The 23907-nt window shown below is 44.4% G+C and overlaps 1 protein-coding gene across 1 annotated transcript in view; it reads right to left on the bottom strand.

Annotated features, from left to right (window-relative positions):
- The window catches only part of LOC117360307 (exocyst complex component 1-like), a 123108-nt gene that overhangs the window by 24008 nt on the left and 75193 nt on the right, over window positions 1-23907 (bottom strand). The window contains exons 10-14 of the mRNA XM_033944004.1: window positions 23665-23767; window positions 11619-11740; window positions 7895-8008; window positions 6072-6115; window positions 3288-3543 (exon numbers count right to left, since the gene is read on the bottom strand). Coding sequence (XP_033799895.1) covers window positions 3288-3543; window positions 6072-6115; window positions 7895-8008; window positions 11619-11740; window positions 23665-23767 — 639 coding nt within the window. The remainder of the gene's footprint in view (window positions 1-3287; window positions 3544-6071; window positions 6116-7894; window positions 8009-11618; window positions 11741-23664; window positions 23768-23907) is intronic.

Here is a 23907-nt window from a genome sequence, read left to right on the forward strand (position 1 = left end):
CTTAAGGCATATCTCTTTTATGGCTCCAAATCATACTATCAATGGCAATGTTATTTTGGCATCTACGGGAACTGCGTTACGTGCAATTGATGAATGTGCTGATGTGGTATGGAATTCGACCTTACTCTCTTCTGTGTGGAATAATCCCTTGGTTAAAATCCAAGGTCAATATATAGAGTGGAAGTCCTGGATCAAGCGGGATATCTGGTCTTTTGCACATGTGATGGTGAATTCTTCTTTGATGTCATTCTCCTGCCTTGCTACCACTTATCATCTTCCTGCTACTTATCATTTTCGGTGGTTACAGCTTCATCACTGTTTATCACTCTTTTTGAAACTCCATCCACTGTCGACAGTATCTCCGTCTATACTCCATTGGTGTTCCAAGATCTGTGGTGCAAAGAAAGAAGCTTCATCATGGTATCGTATTCTCCGAGATCATAATTTTACGGCATGCATACCTCTCCGATTGGGAGGAGTCTGCTCACATCACCTTTGATCTTCCTACCTGGAAGTTGATTTGGAGTTCCTTGAGACGCTCCCTTAAATCCTCCTCCATGATACAGCAATCGTTCTTCTTTTTACATAGAGCATATTGGACCCCTCATAAGCTTTCACTCATTGATGCGAAACACGCTAACAAGTGTTGGTCGTGCACCTTGGAGATTGGTACATTTGCTCATATGTTCTATCACTGTCCTATAGTGTATATGTTTTGGTCTAAAGTCTGGAAGATTATCTGTGGGTATTTACCTATCACATCTCCTCATTCTTATGCTGCAATTGTATTTGGTGCTCATGCTTTACCTGATGTTTTGGATAAATATCAATCTCGTTTATTGTATTGTTTAATTCAGATAGCCCACAAATCGATTCTGTCTAACTGGAAAGATTCTTCATCTTTAAATGTACATTTCTGGTGGAATTTAGTCTGTCTTTATGCCAAATTTGAAAAAGTCGCTGCAGAGAAATCTGGTAATGTATCTAGTTTTGAGCAGACTTGGGCTCCTATTGTAAACATGTGTTAGTTCACATCTTCTAATTTCATTCTGTGATAACTGTTGAATACTGTAGCTGATGATGCAGTTCTGCATCTTAGTGTATTCTATTTGTTCTTTGTTATTTATATTATCTGACAAAACTTAATAAAAAGATTGAACACAAAAAAAAAACAAGAAATGGGCATTCTTTACTCATGTACTGGGAGTTTGTAAGAAATTTACAAAAAAGGTACAATGATACAAAATCTGGTTTCTAAGTTACACAAATCATCATTAATGAATGGCTCTCACTACAGGAAATAATCAAGGAGAGTGACACCCGCCATGGATTGAGCCATTTTTCAGTTAGTGCAAATAGGGTAACTACGCTGAACCCCACAACGTGAGAATCACCAGGAATGCACCTGCACAGACCTAAAGAGAGGACAAGTCAATAGTGCAGGACTGATAACAGCAAAAAACTGGGAACACTCAGGCCAGGATTCTCAAAAACCTGCATTAAAAAGCGACAGTCTTCTCACACAGCCGTTTTGATAGTGAATCGAAAAAAGCAAGAAATTCTTAAAAAACTGTTCATGAAAGTGAGGTCGGCGGACAGAAGCGAAGATTTGCTAAATTTGCATGTGCCCATCACTTGTGATAGCGATGGGAACTTGCGCCAAAAAAACCCACGCCACGTCAAGAAAAAAAAATCTTGAAATCCCGGCCGCTTACCACACTCCATCTCTCCACAGCAGATGCCCACACACTCCTGCTGTCCTGAAATCCCAGCTGTGCACCCCCCCCCCCCCACCGGCAGCAGGAGAGATGCCCACTCTCCTCCGCTGACAAGTGACCCCCCCCACCGACATAGAACACACACACACATACATCCCCGCCTCCACTGCCCTCTCTCCCTTACCTCCAAATTGATGCACATTGGGACCCATGGGAGGGGCCTTATACAACCTGGGCCAATCAGAGCTTCAGGCCCCTGCTCAGATGCAGTGGGAAGGGGCCTAAGGCTCTGATTGGCCCAGGTGCATCATTGGAGGGGCCTTAAACAACTTTGGCCAGAGTCTCAAGCCCCTATCCGGTGTATCCCAAGATGCACTGGGGAGGGAAAGACCCATTTTCGACAACACAGAACTTCTGGAAGTCCACGTCCCTCCGTGGAGGTAAGGGGAGGGGACATCGGAGGCAGGGGGAGTTGTTCTATGGTGGTAGGGGTGTCACTTGCCAGCGTGGGAGAGTGTGAGCATCTCTCCCACTGCGGGGGTGTGGGAGTGTGGCGGTTGGACGGGATTTCAGGGCAGCAGGAGAGTGTGGGCATCTCTCCCACTGCAGGGAGGGGTTCGCCGCTGTTCCAGGGGGAGGGGTGTTCACCACTACTGCAGGGGAGGGGTGTTGTGATGCAGCAGGAGAGAATGGGCATCTCTCCAGCTGCATCACAACACAGGCTTTCTATCAGTCTCTGACACTGACCGGCACCCCTGGACCAGTCGCTTATTTTTGGCTCGGACCAGTCGTTTATTATTTTGGCTCAGCATTTTTTAAGAATCCACTGGAGGGCTCATTTCATTGCTGAAGAGCCCGTTTGCATGTCATTGTCGGAAACTGCTAGAAAGCTCGTTATTGACAGAGATATCCGTTTTGATAATACGCCGCTAAATGCGTACAGGCTAACCGCCGCTAAAATGCGTACAGGCTAAACCATTGGTAAACAGTTTAGTGACGGTGTTAAAGTTTTGAGAATCTGGTCCTCAGTTCCCATGTGAAACTGTGACATCAGAAGGATCCAAGCATGACAGTGTGTATCCTCTGGCCTGGTGGCTGGCCAGGTGGACAATGAAGGCCACAGTTAGAAGAAACAGTGCTGAGATTCTTCTGTATTTCTTATCGTCTTTGCTTGATTGGTTCTTTTTTTTTTTTAATTTATAAATTTAATGGTTACAATATCAGATGATACAAAGAAAAAAAGGATCTTCCTTAAATATTAACAGTATTTAACCATTCTTACAAAATTCCTTTCTAAGCCCACTATATTGGGAAGACATGACACAATTTCCAATAAACAAAATTAGCTTGATTGGTTCTTGTGAGCAGAATGAACTAATCAGTTGTGGGAGATGGGGAAGCAACAGCAATATCTCAGAGTACTCCCTTCAACTCCTTCCAGGGTTGCATGAGAGAGAGATGAAAGCAGAGGAAAAGGGGTGGTAAATCCCAGAACATTCTATATTAAAATTTGCACAATAAGTCCCAGAATGCATTGTGTGTTTGAGAAAATCAGAACTTCATACTTACAACATATTTGCTGAAACTATTCTTAGCCAACAGCAAAATATTACTGATGATGCAGTCAAAGAAGGTAGATAATGATGATGGTTCAGAGTAATTCTGGACCTTCAGTATGCAGTTATTCACTGTAACAAGGACCTGTATGCAACTGAACTGGCTCACTTTATTACAGATATTTACAAAGATTTTCAACTCTGGTTCTAGGCAGTTGAAGATTTCATTCAGCGAAAAGGCAGCCATATCTCCCAAACCATTAGGAGCCCTGTAATGACAGACAGGCACATGTGAAAGAAAATAGACAGACTTGAATTTAGGCTTAACACTACCAGATGGCTCTATGTTATCAAGAGAAGGCTAGACACCTTGCTTATAGAAGTTAAGACTGAAGAGAGAAGGCATTGCCAAGGGAGACAAGGAGGTGGAGCTGAGAAAAATGATTGATGCCTTCTACAATCCAACTCACGAGTTGGGGTACACAAGCCATTTATAAGGAATCATATGCTGTTTGCCCAGGAATCATAAATTCTTAGAGCCAGATAAGAATGGAAGGCAGCTTAAAAGATTATCCTGGTAATTTCCTCTCTTCAAGCAAGATGTATTGTATATACATCAACGGACACATATGGCTGTCTATTCCACTGTTACAAACCAACAATAATGGGAATTCCAGTATCTCCCTAGGTATCATCTTCCAAAGTTAAAAAATCTTTACAGTTAGAAATATGTTTCCTATATCTATATCAATGTCTATTCTGCTTGAATATTATTCTTGGACAACTTTTGTTCATTGTTATGTTGTTCTGCATTGTTTTGCATATGTTACAAAATCAATAAAAAAATGTAAAAAAATGTGAAAAAAGGAGAAATTAGGTTCTTACCTGCTAATTTACTTTCTTTTAGCTTCTCCAGAGGTTAATCTTTACGAGTGGGTATATATCCCAATCATGACCAGCAGGTGGAGACTGAAATAAAACTGTGGAATAGTACATAAAAGATACCTTCCCCTATTCCTATCAGTCTGCCGAATAGCCAAACAGAACTAAAAACTGGAAACAGAATAAACAATACTCCGAACAGATGTAATAACTAACATACCCAAATGCTGTTAGATAATGCAGAGGAGAGATACCAGAAAGAAAATGTCCCCATAGTTTGCCAGCTAAACCAGCCGAGCCAGAGCCGCTGCTCTTCAATTCTCCCCAGCCCTACAAAAATACTAGAACCCACAGCAAAAAAACAAAAACTGCCCATGCAACAGCCACAAGAACATAACAACAGACAGGGTGGGGACCTCTACCGGTCTGGAGAAGCTAAAAGAAAGTAAATTAGCAGATAAGAACCTAATTTCTCCTTCTTTAGCACTCTCCAGACCGGTAAAGGTTAATCTTTATGAGTAGGACATACCAAGGCAGTCCCTATCATGGGTGGGACCCCCGAAGGGCCGATACCAGCACATGCTCATCGAACACCGCGTTCCGACGCGCCTGAACGTCTATCCAGTAATGTCTGACAAAGGAATGCAAGGAAGACCAAACTGCCGCCTTACAAATGTCCACTGGAGGCACAAGCAAAGACTCAGCTCAAGAAGCTGCCTGACCCCGAGTGGAATGAGCCTTGAGAAATTCTGGAACAGGCTTCTGCTTCAGAAGATAAGCGGAAGCAATAGTCTCCTTGATCCAGTGTGCAATAGTAGCCTTAGAAGCACCATCCCCCTTACGAGGACCCGCTAGAAGGACAAAGAGATGATCTGATTTCCTGATCTCCTAGGTCCTCTGCACATAAGAGCGAAGAACCCAACCAACATCTAACTTGCGCAACTGCTTCTGCTCAGAAGACTCCCCCCCCTCCCGACTACCCAACACCGGGAGGACCACTGACTGATTGACATGAAAAGGAGAAACTACTTTTGGCAGAAAGGAAGGAACAGGGCTCAAGACAACCTGCTAATGGCTATGTTAGTTCATGAATACCATACAAAATAGAACTCTCTGGTGATTCAAATGCATAATAAAACCACAGCAAAAAAGATCTCAAAACACCCCTGGAGTCCAATCAATAGAAGGATACCAAATTCGGGGTTAGGGTATCATCACTGATCACGATTTCTGTGGAAATATCTTTGGTAATTTAATTTAGATTAATCTTTGTGAATTATTTTAATAAATATTTGTGCAAACTTTAATATATTTCAAAAATTCATTTCTCTCCCGTTCAAGAATTTCAAAGAGCTGGCAACAATCATAATGTGACATAGGACATTGAATCTGGCAAATAATCAAATGATTCTCAACAAGCACTTATCTTTATAAACCCAACGGAGGCCAAGTCCGTTTCACGCCAACGGGCTTCTTCAGGGGAAACACCGCGGCTTGTCCTGAATGCCAGTGTCTTACATTTAGCAATTGTCCGATTTTATGTCACAGCGTTGCCTTAATTCATGGCCATTAATGGGGAAAATGGAAAAACCAGCTATTTTCTGGCTGCAGTAAAAATGCCCTCCTATAGTTAAGCAAGAAGACCCTTTATTTAGCTATTTGTTTAAATTTATATCAATGTGACCCAGGCCAAATTAGAATAACTATAAAATCATATCAAATCACAACTGCAATTATATTTCATTTAAGATTATATACCATAAATTAATAAAAGAAATGTATATTACAAAGTACTTATATTAAAAATAGTATTAAAATCAAATGCTATGACAGTAGATAAACACCAAATAGTGTACACAAATATACTAGCCAGTTAAAAATGTTATATCTTTCCATCAATAAATATGTCACTTACTCTTTGGCGGCAAAGCTCACATCAGTGTCACTCTTCAAAGACAGCTGGGAAAAATATAGAACAGGTATTAAAACATCTACATAAAAAGTCCAAAGAAGCTTCTTCCAAACAAACATCTTGCATTAAAAAAAAAAGATGATGCTCTGACATTTCAGAAAGCTAGTATATGCCTTTCAATTCCTTCCTAGTCTGATACTGCAGCTTACTGAAATAAATTTACCCCCTTTTACTAAACCGCGATAGCGGTTATTAGCGCAGAGAGCTGCGCTGAATGCTCCACTCTATTCCCAATGCTTAGGCCTCCTTCCCGGTGCATCCTGGGATGCAATGGGAGTGGCCTAAGACTCTGGCCAATAGGAGTCTTAGGCTACACCCATTGAATTCCAGGATGCACCGGAATGGAGGCCTAAGGCTCTGATTGGCCCTTGTGCCTAAGGCCCCTTCTATGGGACGGGCCTTAGGCATTTGAGCCAATCAGGGCCTTAAGCCCCTCCTCAGTGCATCCCAGGATGTACCGGGAAGGGGGAGGCCTGCTATTTTGAAGAGACGGGTCTGCTGGCCAGAGAGACTAAGTATTCCTTTGGCTGGCCTTTCTTCAAAAAGGTACTGGAGGTGTTGGGTGGGCTTTAGGGGTGATATACATAGAAACATACAGAGAAACATAATGGCCCATCTGCAGTAACTATTATCTCTTTCTCTCTCCAAGAGATCCCCCTGCCCATCCACAGTAACCATTATCTTGTCCTCTCTCTAAGAGATCCCACGTGTCTATCTGACGCTTTCTTGAATTCAGACCCAGTCTCTGTCTCCACCACCTCTTCTGGGAGACTGTTCCATGCATCTACCACCCTTTCTGTAAAAAAGTATTTCCTTAGATTACTCCGGAGCCTATCACCTCTTAACTTCATCCTATGCCCTCTCATTGCAGAGTTTTCTTTCAAACGAAAGAGACTGACTCATGCGCATTTACACTTTGTAGGTATTTAAATGTCTCTATCATATCTCCCCTCTCCCGCATTTCCTCCAAAGTATACAGATTGAGATCTTTAAGTCTGTCTCCATACGCCTTATGATAAAGACCACATATCATTTTAGTAGCCTTCCCCTGGACCGATTCCATCCTTTTTATATCTTTTTGAAGGTGCGGCCTCCAGAATTATATACAATATTCTATATGAGGTCTCACTAAAGTCCTATACAGGGGCATCCTTTTTCCTACTAGCCATTCCTCTCCCTATGCAACCTAGCATCCTTCTAGATTTCGCCGTCACCTGTTTGGCCACCTTAAGATCATCACATACAATCACACCCAAGTCCCGCTCTTCGGTTGTGCACACAAGTTCTTCACCCCCTAAACTGTACTATTCCCTTGGGTTTTTGCAGCCCAAATGCATGACCTTGCAATTCTTAGCATTAAATTTTAGCTGCCAAATTTCAGACCATTCTTCAAACTTCGCCAGGTCTTTCTTCATGTTATTTACACCATCTGGCGTGTCTACTGTATTGCATACTTAACCAGGCAGATGGAACCATATAAAATGTAGTCTGAAATTTGTCCAGTTAGATATGTGGATATCAGCAATGAATATCAAGCAAGCACCAGCATAACTTCCATGTTCACCAAAGAGAGGAATATTTAATGCTGGTGCCCAGACATGGTCCAGCATTGATAATCAAGGTCAAATTTAGCTGGCAGCAGTCAGTGCTTTAAAAAAATATGTTGACCTTCACTGACTGAATACTGCTCTGTTTATTTATAAAATTAAAATGAAGACTGAAAGATACATAACTCTGAAATTCCCCGTCCATTTGCATTTCTCTACCTTAGACTGCTGATCTTCTAACCATCTGAAGTCAGTGAGCAGAAAGAAGGAATTGATGAAGGACTCCTCCTTGCGGCACATGGGTTCTAGCTCCATCAGCACTTGCTCTAGCACCTGGGGGAAAAGAACAACCAGCCTCTTAGATCCAAGCGTAGTCATGGAATTCTTTCCTGTGTGTACGTGAGCCAGTTTATATGGAGTGGTACACATTCTGTTGGTTTGTGCTAATATTTCAAACCATTAGTAGTCATTGTCAATAGATTTCAAAGAATGGATTTTATAGTTCAATAATTCGGTGCTACTACCAACAGGCATTGTCAAGATTCTCCACCACTAGTTGGCAGTACACATAGCAACCAGTAAAAAACTACATTATTCAGTCACTAGATAACACCTATTAAGAAAGATATTCAGTTCAATCACACACCAAAAAAAAGAATAAGAAGATGAAAAAGGAAATGCATTCCACTTCTGAATTACTAAAAGCTAGCTCAGCAGGCACAACATCATACAGGAGGTCGCGCGGTGCATGGTGTAGAAAGTGTGCATTGTATGTGTAGGCAAGATGAAAATCAGACTATTCCTTATGTACTTCTTAATATCATGACAATTCTTATGTAATTCGCCTTGAACTGCAAGGTAATGGCGGAATAGAAATCACTAATGTAATGTATACTGTATGTGCCTGCAGAACTTCTACCAAAACCAGTGCAATTTCATCTTTGTCTGTAGTTTCCATGTAGAACACAACTTTCAATTAAATATTCTGGCTTCAGAAGGGGCGAGATCAAGACCAGCAGAGCCTATAATGATTTGGCAAGATGGAAGGCCCTCACGGCTTCTGGCTTCATTATTGCTAGCCGGTTTAGAGGGACTGGGATTGGGATGGAAAGCAGGGCTGATTGCAAGCAGGATGCACCGTTGATTCCTCACTCCCCTCTCCTCCTGGCTGCCAGCAAACTGGGCAGAATCAGCTGCCTGCTTCATATGTTGGGCCTGCCCCTGACCTATGACTCCATTCCTCACAGCCAGACTCCCAGGTATATAGTGTTGGAAGAGGCAAAGGGTAAAATGTGAAGGGTAGAGATCTTGCATGGAGGTGGAGGGAGAGAGAGCGATATTAGTTGTTGGAGGAAAGAGGGGAGAGGAAATGCTGGATGGAGAGAGCAAGAGAAGAGATACTGGTTAGAAGAGTGAAAATAGAGGGGGGAAGAGAGAGAAACCAATACCGGAAGGGGGAGAGAGGGGAGAGTTAGCAAAAAAAACTAAACCAAAACTGGAGACTAGGGTGAGGGAGATGGAAAGATGTACGTAGAAGCAGATAGAGATGCAGAAAAATAAATGGAGGAAAACAAAGGAAAAGGTTAAAGTCAGAGATGGATTTAGGTGAGGAAGTGAAGAAGACAGGAAGGAGAGAAGAGGCAGATAGACTGAAGACCCTGGAAAAAAAAAAGTAAGAAAAGACAGAAAGCAGAAACTGGAAATTGGGATAAACATAAATAAAATGGGCAGACAATAAAGGTAGAAAAAAATAAATTTATTTTTAATTTCATGAACAGAAAATGTAGTTTTACAGTAAATTTACACTGCTTTCTTTTTATTTTCCAAAATGTAAACTGCTGTTTCTCTTTCTCTGGTGTTGAACTGCATATACCGTATGTTTGAGGTTTAACTTTGATCTTTGTCTACATTTAAGTTTGTGGTTGCATTTTCCTATGTAGGGGCCTTGTGAATATGTTAGCTTTGGGATATATGCATCACATATATTTAAATTATGTTTAGTGACTTATGAAATAGCTGATGGAGAGGGAGGGAGAGCAGTCTTTTATAGATTGGCTCACTATGATAACCATGATAACCCAACTTTCTAATATTTCAGTCAACCTTTTTTTGGGGGAAAAGGATACCTTGGCTTATATACGGATCGGTTATATTTGAATATATATGGTAATTACGTCCTCATCCTCTGACCATAATCACAGGGGAAGAGCCTTAAAGACTAAGGGCTCCTTTTATGAATCCGCATTAGTGGTTTAACGTGCCCAATAGCGCGTGCTAAACCGCCGGCCACGCTAGCCGCTACCGCCTCCTCTTGAGCAAGCGGTAGTTTTTCGGCTTGCACGGGGGTTAGCGTGTGATGAAAAGTCATGAGCACTAAAGCTGCTAACGCGGCTTAGTAAAAGGAGTCCCATCCCCATCCCCATTTGCATTTCTCGACCTTAGACTGCTGATCCTCTAACATGGATCCTAGAAGACTACAGATGTTACACTGTGCAACCCTAGCTGACATAAGTCAAGGAGTTATTCAGCAGTGTTCAGAAGTCAAAAGCTACTTAAACATTTGCCCTGTTGGGTGCCTGAAGGAACTTAAGGAGAAAGGAAAGACTGGGCCAAGTGTGTATTTTTCCGACAAGGTGATCTGTATTTTACCTCCACTACTGGTGGTCCAGGAAGATCTACTGGACTAAGTTATTATTTTTAAAATCTGCAGTATGCCTGAAAAGTCGAAAACATCCCAGCAGAACCTGCACTGAAATATCTGTATCAGAGCCTCAAAAGCCCAGCTCTGTCTCTTGCACAACTGTGAGTACCTAAATGCTAGAGGTATATATTGAGTTTTGTTAATATTCTATAATGAAACTTAGGTGACTAGGATTCTTTCCAGGGGTAGGGAACTCCAGTCCTCGAGAGCCGTATTCCAGTCGGGTTTTCACTAAGCCGCAGTACTAAGCCTTTTACTAAGCTGCAGTAGAGGTTTCTACCATGGCCCAAAGCAGTAAATGCTCTGACGCTGCTCCGACACTCATAGAATTCCTATGAGTGCCATTGCAGTGTCAGAGCATTTAGCACTCTTGGCTGCAATAGAAACCTTTACAGCAGCTTAGTAAAAGAAGGGGTGGGGATGATTAGGTGGGATTTTTGACATTCTACATAGGCTCCTTGTGATAAGCTCAAGCCCCAAATACTGAATAAGTTCTAATAGCTCCAACAGTGGAAATGCCTTTAAAACAAATAGGCAGAAATATTTTTTCACTTGAAGAATAGTTAAGCTCAGGGACTCACTGGCAGAGGAAATGTTTCCAGTTTCAAGTTTATTAAAAAAATTTTATACCACTTTATCAAATTTCTAGGCGGTGTACAGAAATAAAAAGTATCTTAAAAACAAGTTAAAGTTAAATTACTAAACAGAACCAGGTTAGGTTAGTAAACACATACAAACATATATACTAACTACACACAATTAGGAAAGAAGGGCGAGAACTACAATCTTTGAGAAAAAGAGCACAATTAGGGGGAAAACAATAGGTAAGGGTAAAAAGCTATAAAACTTGTTTTAGTCCTTAAAAGGACAATTGTAACAACGGTTAGCGTAGCTCGGTTTAAAAAAGGTTTGGACAAGTTCCTGGAGGAAAAGTCCATAGTCTGCTATTGAGACACACATGGGAGAAGCTACTGCTTGCTCTGGGATCAACAGCATGAAATATTGCTACTACTTGGGTTTCTTCCAGGTACTTTTGACCTGGATTGGCCACTGTGGAAACAAAATACTTGGTTAGGTGGACAGTGGTCTAACCCAATATGGCTATTCTTATGTTCTTATGTACTACAGTTTATCATTTCCTCTAGAAAACTGAGGAAAATTACCTGCACCAGATTTTTAGCACTGGGTTGAGTGTTCCTCCATTCTTAAAAGCAAAATTCTCTTTTTTTGTTTGTTCGTTACCTTCACAGTATTTCTTTGGTCTAATTCATTCAGTTGCTCATCTGTGTTCTCAGACAGTCTGATGTAGTGCTTGTTGAGACTGGTTGTGGAACTGCTGAGTCTGTCTAAGCCTTCATGCAAGCCTGGAAAAAAAGACATGCAATAGATTTCTTGAGGGGACTCAGTTCTGCTATCTATCACCAATTACTTTGCCTTATAAAAACACAAGTAATGTAATGTAATGTAATGTAATTTATTTCTTATATACCGCTACATCCGCTAGGTTCTAAGCGGTTTACAGAAAATATACATTAAGAATAAAAATAAGAAAGGTACTTGAAAAATTCCCTTACTGTCCCGAAGGCTCACAATCTAACTAAAGTACCTGGAGGGTAATAGAGAAGTGAAAAGTAGAGATATAGGAAAAATAAAATAAAAATAAACATTTTAACAAGATAGCATTGATCTAGATATTTTGGAAGGTAGAAGAGAGGAGAGAAAGGAATAGATGCAGAAGGGAGAGCCGTTGAACAGTAGAATTCTGGAGAAATTTAAATGATAAAAATAGAACAGAACAAAGACAAAAGGCAAAACAATAGATAAGATTAAAGATAGATCATAAACTGGAAAGAAAAATAAAAGTCATTCCCCCCTAGTACTGTGTATCCCTCTGGTGGTGCAATAGGTGGTTTCAGCTAGTAGGCAGCATGCAAATAAGCAAGTACATATATGGGAAACTTACTAGATGTTCCTTTTGAGAGAAACAGTGGAACTGTGTCCCAGTGCATTAAAAGGATAGAAAACAGATCTTTTGTAGAAGAGGAGGTTTTTCCCCTAGAGACAATCCAGGGAGAAGGTCTAAAAAGTCTTACTCTAGGGCTGACAACAGATCATGCTTACAGGATATCCTTGATCACCTTGCATGATAGAGATCTGCATACAATGGAATTAGCAGCAGGTAAATCTCTCATACATATTCATTACTCTCTAACTCCACAGAGAAGCAATTTAGACAAGTTTGCACTCACATTTTAATTATTACTATGATAGGTTTTTCACACTAATACAAATACAATAGATGCTATCCCACTTAATATCAACAGTGAAATCTTTTAAATAGCCATATACAAAGATTTACACATTAGTGTGTGAATGTGGGGGCTCTTAACACAATTCATCACATCCTGAAACCTGCAATTGTCCATCTTCATCATATATCATTAGTTCCTTTAATCAAAACTGCTGGAATAGTCAATGTTTTCATAAACTCCAGATACTACGTTGATCATTAAATGTTCCACAAAATCATGAAGTTTCCTCTGTATGTAATATGCAGTTAAGCCCAACACCAAGCTGTGTTTCACTGTTACGCATCTTCAGGAGCTGCATCTATGAGGTACTCCTAGTTCATATTCATTAGGGATATCCTAAAAACCTGACTCATTATTAGGTTTTGTAAAATTCAACCGCCCAATATTCAGAGCTATTTAACTGGCCAGGAATGGCTCCTGGATGGTTAAATAGCATTTGACTGGCTAACATTCAACAGAAGATTTCCAGCTATCTTTGTTGAATATTAGAGGTTACAACTTGTCTGGCTATACAGGGTGATAGCTACCAATTTTAAGCAATTTTAAGCATGGCCAAATCAGACCATGCCAAAAATTATAGAGGCTAAATCTTTGGCCTCTATAATTTAGCAAGACCTCACTCACAGATGTTCAGCAAAGGAAAGGTTGACTTACCTCAGTCAAGCAGAATGTCTAGTGGTTGCAGTCAAGGCACATATGGGAATCGCCTCTTCCTTCTTCTCTCCTGGGCCTCCTTAACCTGGCTCTGGCCCTGCCTCTTATATTTTCTGGTCCCTGCCTCCATGATTCCTCCTTCCCGTATCACTTCCCCCTAAGGAGGAGCTACCTATATTAAGGTGACTCTGACATTGTGATGGAGTATCTAGCAAGAGGATTGGTAGCATCCTGTAGACTCCCTCACATTCACTAAGGCGTAGACCTAAATATAGAGAGTTACAGTAATCCAAATGAGTAACAAACAGTATTCAAATATTGAGAGCATGAGGGACCAGAAGTGGTTTGATTGAACCAATCAACCAAGCCAGGTCGCAAGAGTTGTTCCTTCATGAACAAACAAAAGTATACCCTCAAACCCTCATCCCCAACACCCTCCCCCAATCAGTTTTCAGTCACAAATTTAATAAGTAACTGCAAGCTCCCATATTGGCATCCACATTTGTTGAAATGTCCTCCATGCCCTTGGAGATCACTTCTTTGCATCCAGTCATTCCCTTTCATCAGCTGGTAGATTTCATTCCTCCACATTGTAAGGCTCTTTGTTGGAAGTGTTCCGATACTGGTGTCCACATTTGTTGAAATGTCTTTCATGTCCTTGGGAGATCCTTTCTTTGCATCCAGTCATTCCAATTTCATCAGTTGGTAGACCTCATCCCTCCACAGCGTAAGTGAGGGCAGCTTCTCTCCAATAATTTAATATATGCTTCTGGGCCAACACATTGCCTTTGTACAAAAGAACATTATTATCTATCTTGGTACACAAGGATACAAAATTGAAAACAATTATACTGCTCTCAATGGTATCCTCCTTCACAAAACCTCATGATAATAAGTCAGTATTTTCCTCCCAAATTTTGTATTTGGTCACAAAACCAAAACATATGGGTCAATGATGCTGGGGCGACTCCACACTTCAGGTAACTGGCTATGTCAGAAAACTGAGCATGATGGTCCCTATATTGAGAGATATACAGCTGCAATAAAAATTTATACTGCTATTCCATTAAGACAGCTGAGCGAGATAATTTATTTATGTTTTTCATCAAGATACATGTCCCATCTCCAGTTATTTGCTCTGTATTTGACAGTTCCGTTTCTCCCAGATGCAACCTGCTCATAGTCCTACTCTACTTCCAAACCATGTAAGCCTGTTTGATAAAATGACAGATTCGCTCAAGTTTCTCAAGCCACAGTAAAGGTTTCCATTATTAAATCTGCTGCATCTTCAGTAAAGATGAAGCTTCCAGGGAGTTAATATAATGAGCTTTGGCTTACAACGAACCCCAGTTTATATGAAGAATGCTAATTCCCCACAGCTCTGCGCGTACACTCAGATCATCTTTTCAAAATCTATTAGTTGTTCCTTCTCTAAAAATAATAGGTACACGAAGATCAGACATGTTTTCTGTAATCAGTCCCCAATGGTGGAACTCTTTGCCTCAACACATCAAAAACTAAAAAGATATCCCTTCTTTTAAAAAATCCTTGAAAACACACCTTTTTAAAGATGCTTTTAACATTTAAACCTTTTTCGACTTTTATATTTTTTTAACTACCCTGTTTCCTTTTGTTTTTTCCCTTATTTGTCTTTCTCGATATAACAGATGTATCTTTTTACCCTCCTCCCCTTCCAACTAATGTTTGTCCTGTCTTAATCTCAATGTTCATGTATTTTGTATTTTTTAATTCTATCCTATTTTATAATTATGTACATCGCTTTGTAAACAGATTCAGCGATTCATCAAATATTTAATAAACCTTGAAACCTTGAACCTTGAGCTACCTGCCTATAGTTATACCAGTCCTTATGGTGCAGATATCCTTCTGCCCTCATAGCCTCAAAAGGTTGAGCCCAGCCTTCCTCCATAACCAAATCCCTTATGAATCGCAATCCTTTGACATGCCAACATTTTAGATATGTTTTAGTTGCATCTCAATCAGGGTCCATATTCCCCAACAAGGGAAGCAACACAGATGCTCTTGCAGATATTTTAAGCTGGCTACAAATCCAGTTCCAAACCTGTTTCATAGACTTCAAAATAGGATGCTGTCTGGAAAATATAATCTCATAAGGTTTCCATGTGCGCAAACAGAATAGCAGATGTGCTGGCTCTACCAGTTGAGACTCCAGCTGTGTATAAGTATAGAACTGTGTCCCCTTAGTCCAGTCAACGAAGTGCCTCATCAGACACATCATATTATACCTTTGAATATCATGAAAATCCAGCTCTCTCTGGCCCAACAGCCTCTGCTGTATCTTTTTTAAGTTAAGACAACCAAAACTGCACATGATATTCAGTATGTAGTGACACCATGCATGATATTCTCAGTTTTATTTTCATTCCTTACCTAATAACACCCAGCAGTTTATTTACATTTTCACAAGGGGATTTGTTATAAAATTCTTGTGAAATGAAGCAAAGAAGCCTTGTTTTCCAAGTCCTTCATCAGTTTCTGTAGGTCCTCCCTGAGCAGATGGCAGCTTACTCGAACATGCCTTGGTTGTGGAACTCTTAGACCAATTTAGCAACCCAAAGAACTAACGAGCTTGTCTGAAGCTCAAACTATATCACATAGGATATCTGCAATAGATGCCACACTTTCTTTGATATGGTCTGAAAAAACAGCTCCTCCAGAGCTTCATTCTGATCCTCCTGTACCTACTGGAGACAGAACCTAGCCATATAACTGCTATAAATGTCTGCCTGTAATAATAATAATAATAATTTATTTCTTATATACCGCTGTACCGTGAGGTTCTAAGCGGTTTACAGTAGAAACAGAAGAAATGCAATAAGTAAGATTAATTAAGATGAAGAGAAAGTACTTAGAGTTCCCTGACTGTCCCAAAGGCTCACATTCTTGCTGAAGTACTTGAGAAAAATAAATTAGTTAGGTTATAAACATAGAGTAGAAGAAGGTAGGAAAACAGTTCATAGGAAAATTAATACCAATCGCATTACTGTTTCAAAAGAACGTTGAACCTCCTGTCTTGTTAATCCTTAAGTGCCATACCTCTTTTCACAGGAATGGTTGTCTTACAGGTCACTATCATAAGGATACAGCTTTCCCATGATTTTTGAGATCTTTGTCCCAGAGTCCAGAGCTTGCCACACTTTCCTTGATAGCTGGGTCAAGTGGAAAGACCCTGGAAGTTTCCAAACCAAGGTGAAGACCACATCTCCTGGGGGTGCCATGTCCGCCGCTTGTTCCAATTTTACACAGCCTCCAGAGATTGATTGATAAGAACTAGGTATTCCTTGCCCCCCATATACCTAGCTGCCCCCCTGTTGCCACCTCAAGTATTTCTGTCTAGAAATACCATTTGCCTTTTTCAGTAGTTCAAGGCACATTACAGGTATGTACAGAAAGTATTTTCTTCCCCCAGAGGACTAACTATCTAAGGCAGGGGGTAGGCAATTCTGGTCCTCGAGAGCCGGAGCCAGCTCTGGTTTTCAGGATAGCCACAATGAATATGTATGAGATGGATTTGCATGCACTGCCTCCTTGAGATGCAAATCTATCTCATGCATATTTATTGTGGCTATCCCGAAAACCTGACCTGGCTCTGGCTCTCGAGGACCGAAATTGCCTACCCCTGATCTAAGGTAACAGAAGATCAAAAGGTATTTCACACATCTACCACTAGGGGCCAAGATGCCAAAGAGGGGCAAATCAAGATCAAGTTTCAAAGTAAGTTAAAGACTATAAAGCTGGCCAAAACTATTAGAACTTATTAATAATTGGTCCTAGTCTTTAATTTATTAACCACAACAATCAGGCCAATATTCATAAATTTCAAGGCTGCCGGCTGCAAAACCTTTTGTTCAACATGTTGATGTCTAGCCAAAAGTTATGCATTTAGGAGGAGAATGGCCAGGATATATTCCAGGTGACGGGGTCAAAGATTGCATGGATATTCAGTGCTTTGTAGATAACTTTATCCATTTAAGCAGGACTGTATCAATAACTGTCCAAACATCCATTTTAAGTTTAAGACTGCATATTGAGAAGTTCATCTTACATGTCTGTGTGGCTGATACCCAGGTACATTACCTGGATTTCTTTAATCAGTGGCTGCCTCACTGAGTGCCTCCTGATTTTAACCGTAATCTGGGAAGGAAAGGAGAAATTAGGTTCTTACCTGCTAATTTACTTTCTTTTAGCTTCTCCAGACCAGTAGAGGTTAATCTTTACAAATGGGTATATATCCAATCATGACCAGCAGGTGGAGACTGAAAACAAAACTGTGGGACAGTATATACTATACTCCCTTCTCTATTTCCCTCAGTCTGCCGAATAGCCAAGCAGAACCAAGAACTGGAAAACAGAAAGAAAACAATACTCCGAACAGGAGTAACAATTAACATACCCAAGTGCTGTTGGAAAATGCAGAGGAGAAATACCCGAAGGAAAATGTCCCCACAGCTCGCCAGCTAAGCCAGCCGAGCCACAGCTGCTGTTCTTCAATTCTCCCCGGCCCTAGAAAAATACTAGAACCCGCAGCAAAAAGCAAAAACTGCCCGCGAAACAACCCCAACAACAACAACAGACAGACAGGGTGGGGACCTCTACTGGTCTGGAGAAGCTAAAAGAAAGTAAATTAGCAGGTAAGAACCTAATTTCACCTTCTTTAGCACTCTCCAGACCGGTAGAGGTTAATCTTTACAAATGGGACGTACCAAAGCAGTCCCTCTCACGGGCGGGACCCCCGAAGGGCCGATACCAGAACACGCTCACCGAACACCGCGTCCCGACGCGCCTGCACATCAACCCGATAATGTCTAACAAAGGAATGCAAGGAAGATCAAACTGCAGCCTTACAAATATCCACTGGAGGCATGAGCGACTCAGCCCAAGAAATTGCCTGACCCCGAGTGGAATGAGCCTTGAGAAACTCCGGAACAGGCTTCAGACTCAGAAGATAAGCGGAAGCAATCGTCTCCTTGATCCAGAGCGCAATAGTAGCCTTAGAAGCGCCAGCCCCCCGACGAGGACCCGCCAGAAGGACAAAGAGATGATCGGATGTCCGGAACTCCCAGGTTCGCTGCACATAAGAGCGGAGGACCCGACCGACATCCAACTTGCGCAGCTGCCGTTGCTCAGAAGAGCCCTCCCGACCACCCAAGACCGGGAGGACCACCGATTGATTGACATGAAAAGGAGAAACTACTTTCGGCAGAAAGGAAGGAACAGGCCGCAAGACAACCCGCTCCCTAGAAAACTCCAAGAAGGGAGCCCTACAAGAGAAAGCCTGTAGCTCAGAAACACGCCTAGCGGAAGTAATGGCCACCAAAAAGACCGCCTTCAGAGTAAGGTCCTTCAAAGAACAACCATCCAACGGCTCGAAAGGCGGGCGCACCAAAACAGAGAGAACCAGATTGAAATCCCAAGAGGGAACCGAGGGGAGGGAACCGTAGGGGAGGCCTGAGCAACTTGGCCGCCCGCAAAAAGCGAATCACATCAGGAATGGCCGACAAACTCTGACCTGTCACCAACCCTCGAAAAGCCGACAGGGCAGCAAGTTGAACCCGGAGAGAAGACCAAGCCAGGCCTCTATCCAGGGCATCCTGCAAGAACTCTAGAATGTTAGGCAGGGAAGCGCGAAAAGAGACCACTCCCCGCGCCCGGCACCACCCCTCAAAGAGACGCCAAACCCACACATAAGCCCGAGAAGTAGAAAGCCTCCAGGACCCCGAGTGTAGAGATCACCTTATCTGAATATCCCTTCTTACTAAGGCGACCCCTTTCAAGAGCCAAGCCGTAAGACAAAAGGGAGACGGGTCGAACATGGGAATGGGACCCTGCGTCAGAAGATCGTCCAAGAGAGGCAGAGGAAGAGGATCCGCCACCAGATGCCTCACCAGATCCGCATACCACGGACGTCGAGGCCAATCCGGAGCCACCAGAACCACCAGACCCGGATGGTGAACAATGCGAAGAAGTACTCTGCCCACTAATGGCCAAGGGGGGAACACATACAACAGCCCCTCCGTTGGCCACGGTTGGACCAGAGCATCCAGACTCTCGGCCAGACCGTCAATGCGACGACTGAAGAAGCGGGGCACTTTGGCGTTGCCAATCGTGGCCATCAGATCCATCAGGGGTTGCCCCCAAGCCTGCACTATCAACTGAAACGCCATGGCGCCGAGACACCACTCTCCTGGATCCAGGAAGTGACGACTGAGGAAGTCCGCCTGAACATTTTCTACCCCGGCTATGTGAGAGGCCGAGAGGTCCAAAAGATGGGACTCCGCCCAAACCATGAGCCGAGCCGCCTCCTACGCCACCTGAGTGCTCTTGGTGCCCCCCTGACGATTGACATAAGCCACCGCCGTGGCATTGTCCGACAGGACTCTGACCGACTTGCCCAACAAAAGGGAGTGGAAAGCTAACAGCGCCAGACGGACCGCTCTGGTCTCCAACACGTTGATCGACCAGGAGGCCTCCTCCGTGGACCAGGTGCCCTGAGCTGAGTGACCCAAACACTGTGCCCCCCAACCGAGGAGACTCGCATCCGTAAGGAGCACCGTCCACTGCGGGAGATCCAGACCCACCCCCTGAACCAGGTGAGGGGTCCGGAGCCACCAGCGCAGACTGCAGCGCGCCATGCCTCGCAGGGGAACAGGAACATCCAAACCGTGCCTCTGGGGAGACCACCTACGGAGCAGAGCATACTGAAGAGGACGCATGTGGGCCCGCGCCCACCTCACCACGTCCAGGGACGCCGCCATCGACCCCAAGACTTGGAGGAAATCTCACCCCCGAGGACACCGGGATGCCAAAAGCAGGCGAATCTGAGATTGCAATTTGCTCACCCGGGCCTCTGGAAGGAAGACCTTCCCCAAGGAGGTGTCGAACAGAACCCCAAGGTACTCCAGACGCTGAGCCGGGACCAACCGACTCTTGGAAAGGTTGACCACCCAGCCCAGTGACCGGAGAAACTCCACCACCCGAGCCGTAACCCGGGAGCTCTCCTGCAACGACTTTGCCCGAATCAACCAGTCGTCCATGTAGGGGTGTACCAGGATACCCTCCGACCGCAAGGCTGCCGCGACGACCACCATCACCTTGGTGAACGTCCGGGGAGCCGTGGCCAGACCAAAGGGAAGTGCACAGAACTGATAGTGCCGACCCAAGATCGCAAAGCGAAAGAAGCGCTGATGAGAGGCCCGAATGGGAACATGCAAGTATGCCTCCGTCAGATCGAGAGAAGTGAGAAACTCCCCCGGCTGAACCGCCAGAATGACCGACCGCAGAGTTTCCATGCGGAAAGAGGGAATCTTGAGAGCCCTGTTGACCCCTTTCAAATCCAGGATGGGCCGAAAGGTCCCCTCCTTCTTGGGCACCACAAAGTAAATGGAGTACCTGCCGGTGCCCCACTCCGGAGGGGGCACCGGAACAACTGCCTTGAGATCTATCAAGCGCTGAAGGGTCTGGCGAAAAGCCTGCATCTTCCAAGGAGTCTGACATGGAGAGGCGAGGAAAAGGTCCGGCAGAGAGTGGGCGAACTCCAGGGCAAAACCGTCCCGCACCACCTCCAGGACCCACTGATCGGACGTGATCTCGGCCCATTTGGGGAAAAATTTGCGCAGCCGGGCCCCCACCGGAACCAAAGGGGGCGCCGGCAAAGAATCATTGTGCAGGACGGGAAGCGGGGGAACCGGCGGAGGGATTCCCTGCCCCCCGACGGGCCCCCCGAAAGGGCTGCATGCGCTGGAAGAACCGACCCCGGGAAAACCCTGGAGCCGGGGGCCCCCCGAAAGGGCTGCATGCGCTGGAAGAACCGACCCCGGAAAAACCCTGGAGCCGGGAAAGAAGCAGCCCCACGCCCAGGGCGATACTTGCGAAATTCCCACAAATGCCCCCGGGCAGCGCCACCCCGAGACGCAGGGCGGGCACGGTCCTCAGGCAGACGGGGCACCTTTGAGTCCGTCAGAGTCTGAATCAACTTATCCATTTCCTCTCCAAACAAAAAAGACTCCCGGAAGGGAAATTTAGTAAGCTTAGCTTTGGACGCAGCATCCGCCGACCAAGCACGCTGCCACAAAATACGCCGCGCGACTACGCCAAAGGCCATAGACTTAGCCGAGATCCGCACCAAGTCACAAAGAGCATCTGAGAGGAACGAGGCAGCCATCTCAATCTTCGCCACCTCCTGATCCACCAAAGACCAGTTATCAGACTCCCAATCCAGGATACGCTCAGCCCACCGAAACACGGCGCGAGCGACCAGCCCCCCACAAATAGCCGCCTGGACCTCAAAGGCAGAGACCTGAAAATTTTGCTTAAGGATGTTCTCCAACTTGCGCTCCTCAGAGTCCCGCAAGGCAGAACCGCCCTCAACAGGCACGGTATGCCGCTTAGAAATCGCCGATACCACCGCGTCTATGACTGGCGATGCTAAAGTAGCCCGATCCCCCTCTGGGATGGGATAGAAACGAGCCATGCTGCGCGCCAAACGAAACGGCGCCTCCGGCGTTTTCCACTGTTCCAGTATAATATCCCGAATATCCTGATGCATAGGAAAAGAGCGGGAAACGGAACGAATCCCCCGTAGCAAAGGGTCCCCCACACGCGGAGTCTCCGGCGGCGCATCCTCAAAACGCAACACCGAAGAAACCTGTTGAATCAGGTCCAGTAGCTCATCTCTCTGAAAAAGGCGCTCCACGGACGCCTCTTCGCCGGAGGACGGGAAACCCGACAACCCGCCGCCAGCGGCCGTCCCCTCGAGAGGGTCCTGGAAATCCTCAGAAGGGTCCAGGTCCTCATCCAGACCGACACGCTCCTCCGACCATAAATCCTCGTCCCACGACACCCGCGGACGCTTGGACAAGGGAGGAGGAGGAGGGGACGCCACAACAGACGAGAGAGGCAAAGCCGCAGGGAGTGCGGAGGAAACCCCACTCCCCAAAACCCCCTGAGCGCAACCGGGATCCCCGCCACCTGAAAATAGGCTCTGCACAAAGAAAAAAAGAAATCAGGGGAAAAAACCCCCGAGGGTCCCAAGGGACTCCCTGCCACAGCAGGGGACCCAGCAGAAACCTGCCCCTGTTTTTCCAATACAGGGGGAAGGTCACCTGAGGTGGAAGACAAAATGGAGGGGCCAGACTGAGAAGATGGCGACTTTCCCGCCAAAAATGCTCCCTCCATAGCTTGTAGCGGCTGAGAAGCCTGAACAGTCCCAGCCGCTAAAACAGGCAAGTCGGCATCAGCTGTCAAAACATCAGCTGAGAGGGAATCCCCAATAACCCGACCGTCGGCAGCTCGGGGAATCCCTCCGTGGGCGGTTGGGGAAGACCGGGCTTCCCCACTGCTCCCAGCCGACTCGCGAGGCACCATCGGCGGGGAGCTCTGGGCACCTGCAGCCGCTGCCAACGGAGCTCCTCCACCGCACCGGCCTGAACACCGCTTGCACAGGCCGGCCGTGAGTGCCTTGCGCCTGGAGCACAATGAGCACTTTTTCCCTTTAGAAGTGCTCATTGCTCCATACACGACCTAGCTATAAAAAAAGTGCCAGTTAGATGAAAAAATACAGTAAAATACAGTTTTCTTAAAGGGAAACAACCCTCCAGACCAGCACTACCTCAGGATTTTTTTTTTTTTTTTTTTTACAGAACAGACTCCACAGGCTCTCGAAGCAATATGCCTTGCTTGATTTAGGGGGGCAAGGCTTACTGCTGAGGCTCCTCTAGAAAAATGTGGGGAGGTGGAGGAAGTGGGGGGAGGGACCCCGCTCGAGACCCGCCGGGTTTGACACCCCCGAGGTCGGACGAACCCCCAAACAGGGCCCGCCCAAGCTCCGTCCGGCCAAAAACAGGGACTATAAATCCCCTAAACAAATTCCAACAGCCCTACCAAGGGAGATGGGTACAGATCACTCAACACCTGCTGGAGACTGAAAGAAGACTGAGGGAAATAGAGAAGGGAGTATAGTATATACTGTCCCACAGTTTTGTTTTCAGTCTCCACCTGCTGGTCATGATTGGATATATACCCATTTGTAAAGATTAACCTCTACTGGTCTGGAGAGTGCTAAAGAAGAGGATATAAGTGACTTATAAAGGATCTAAATTGGATCAATAATTGAAGGAAGCCCTAAACTCATGTCAAAGGAGTGTTCCTGTATCCCAGTCTAATTCTCTAAATCTTAACTTTTTCTTCCCATGAGGCCAGCATCAACAGCAGCAAAGGATTCTTATCTGCTATCTGTGAAATCATCATTCATTATACAATACTGTATATACAACTATACTCACTGAATCTCCGGCCTTCCTTAGATTTCCCCAGTAACAGCTTTGCAACTTCAAAAAAGGCTTTGATTTCTTTCTCATAAAGTTTACTGAGATTCTGTACATATACCTGGAAACAACACAAGAGATAAAATGCTCACACCTTACAGCTAATGTGTATACCTCATGCACAAACTCTGTTTTAGTTCTACAGACGTTATCTCTTCTTTTGTTTTTCTTTAATAAGAATGCAAAGTATATCTACCAGCC

The sequence above is a fragment of the Geotrypetes seraphini genome, chromosome 5 (genome assembly GCF_902459505.1).
Source record: "Geotrypetes seraphini chromosome 5, aGeoSer1.1, whole genome shotgun sequence".
NCBI classification, from domain to species: domain Eukaryota; kingdom Metazoa; phylum Chordata; class Amphibia; order Gymnophiona; family Dermophiidae; genus Geotrypetes; species Geotrypetes seraphini.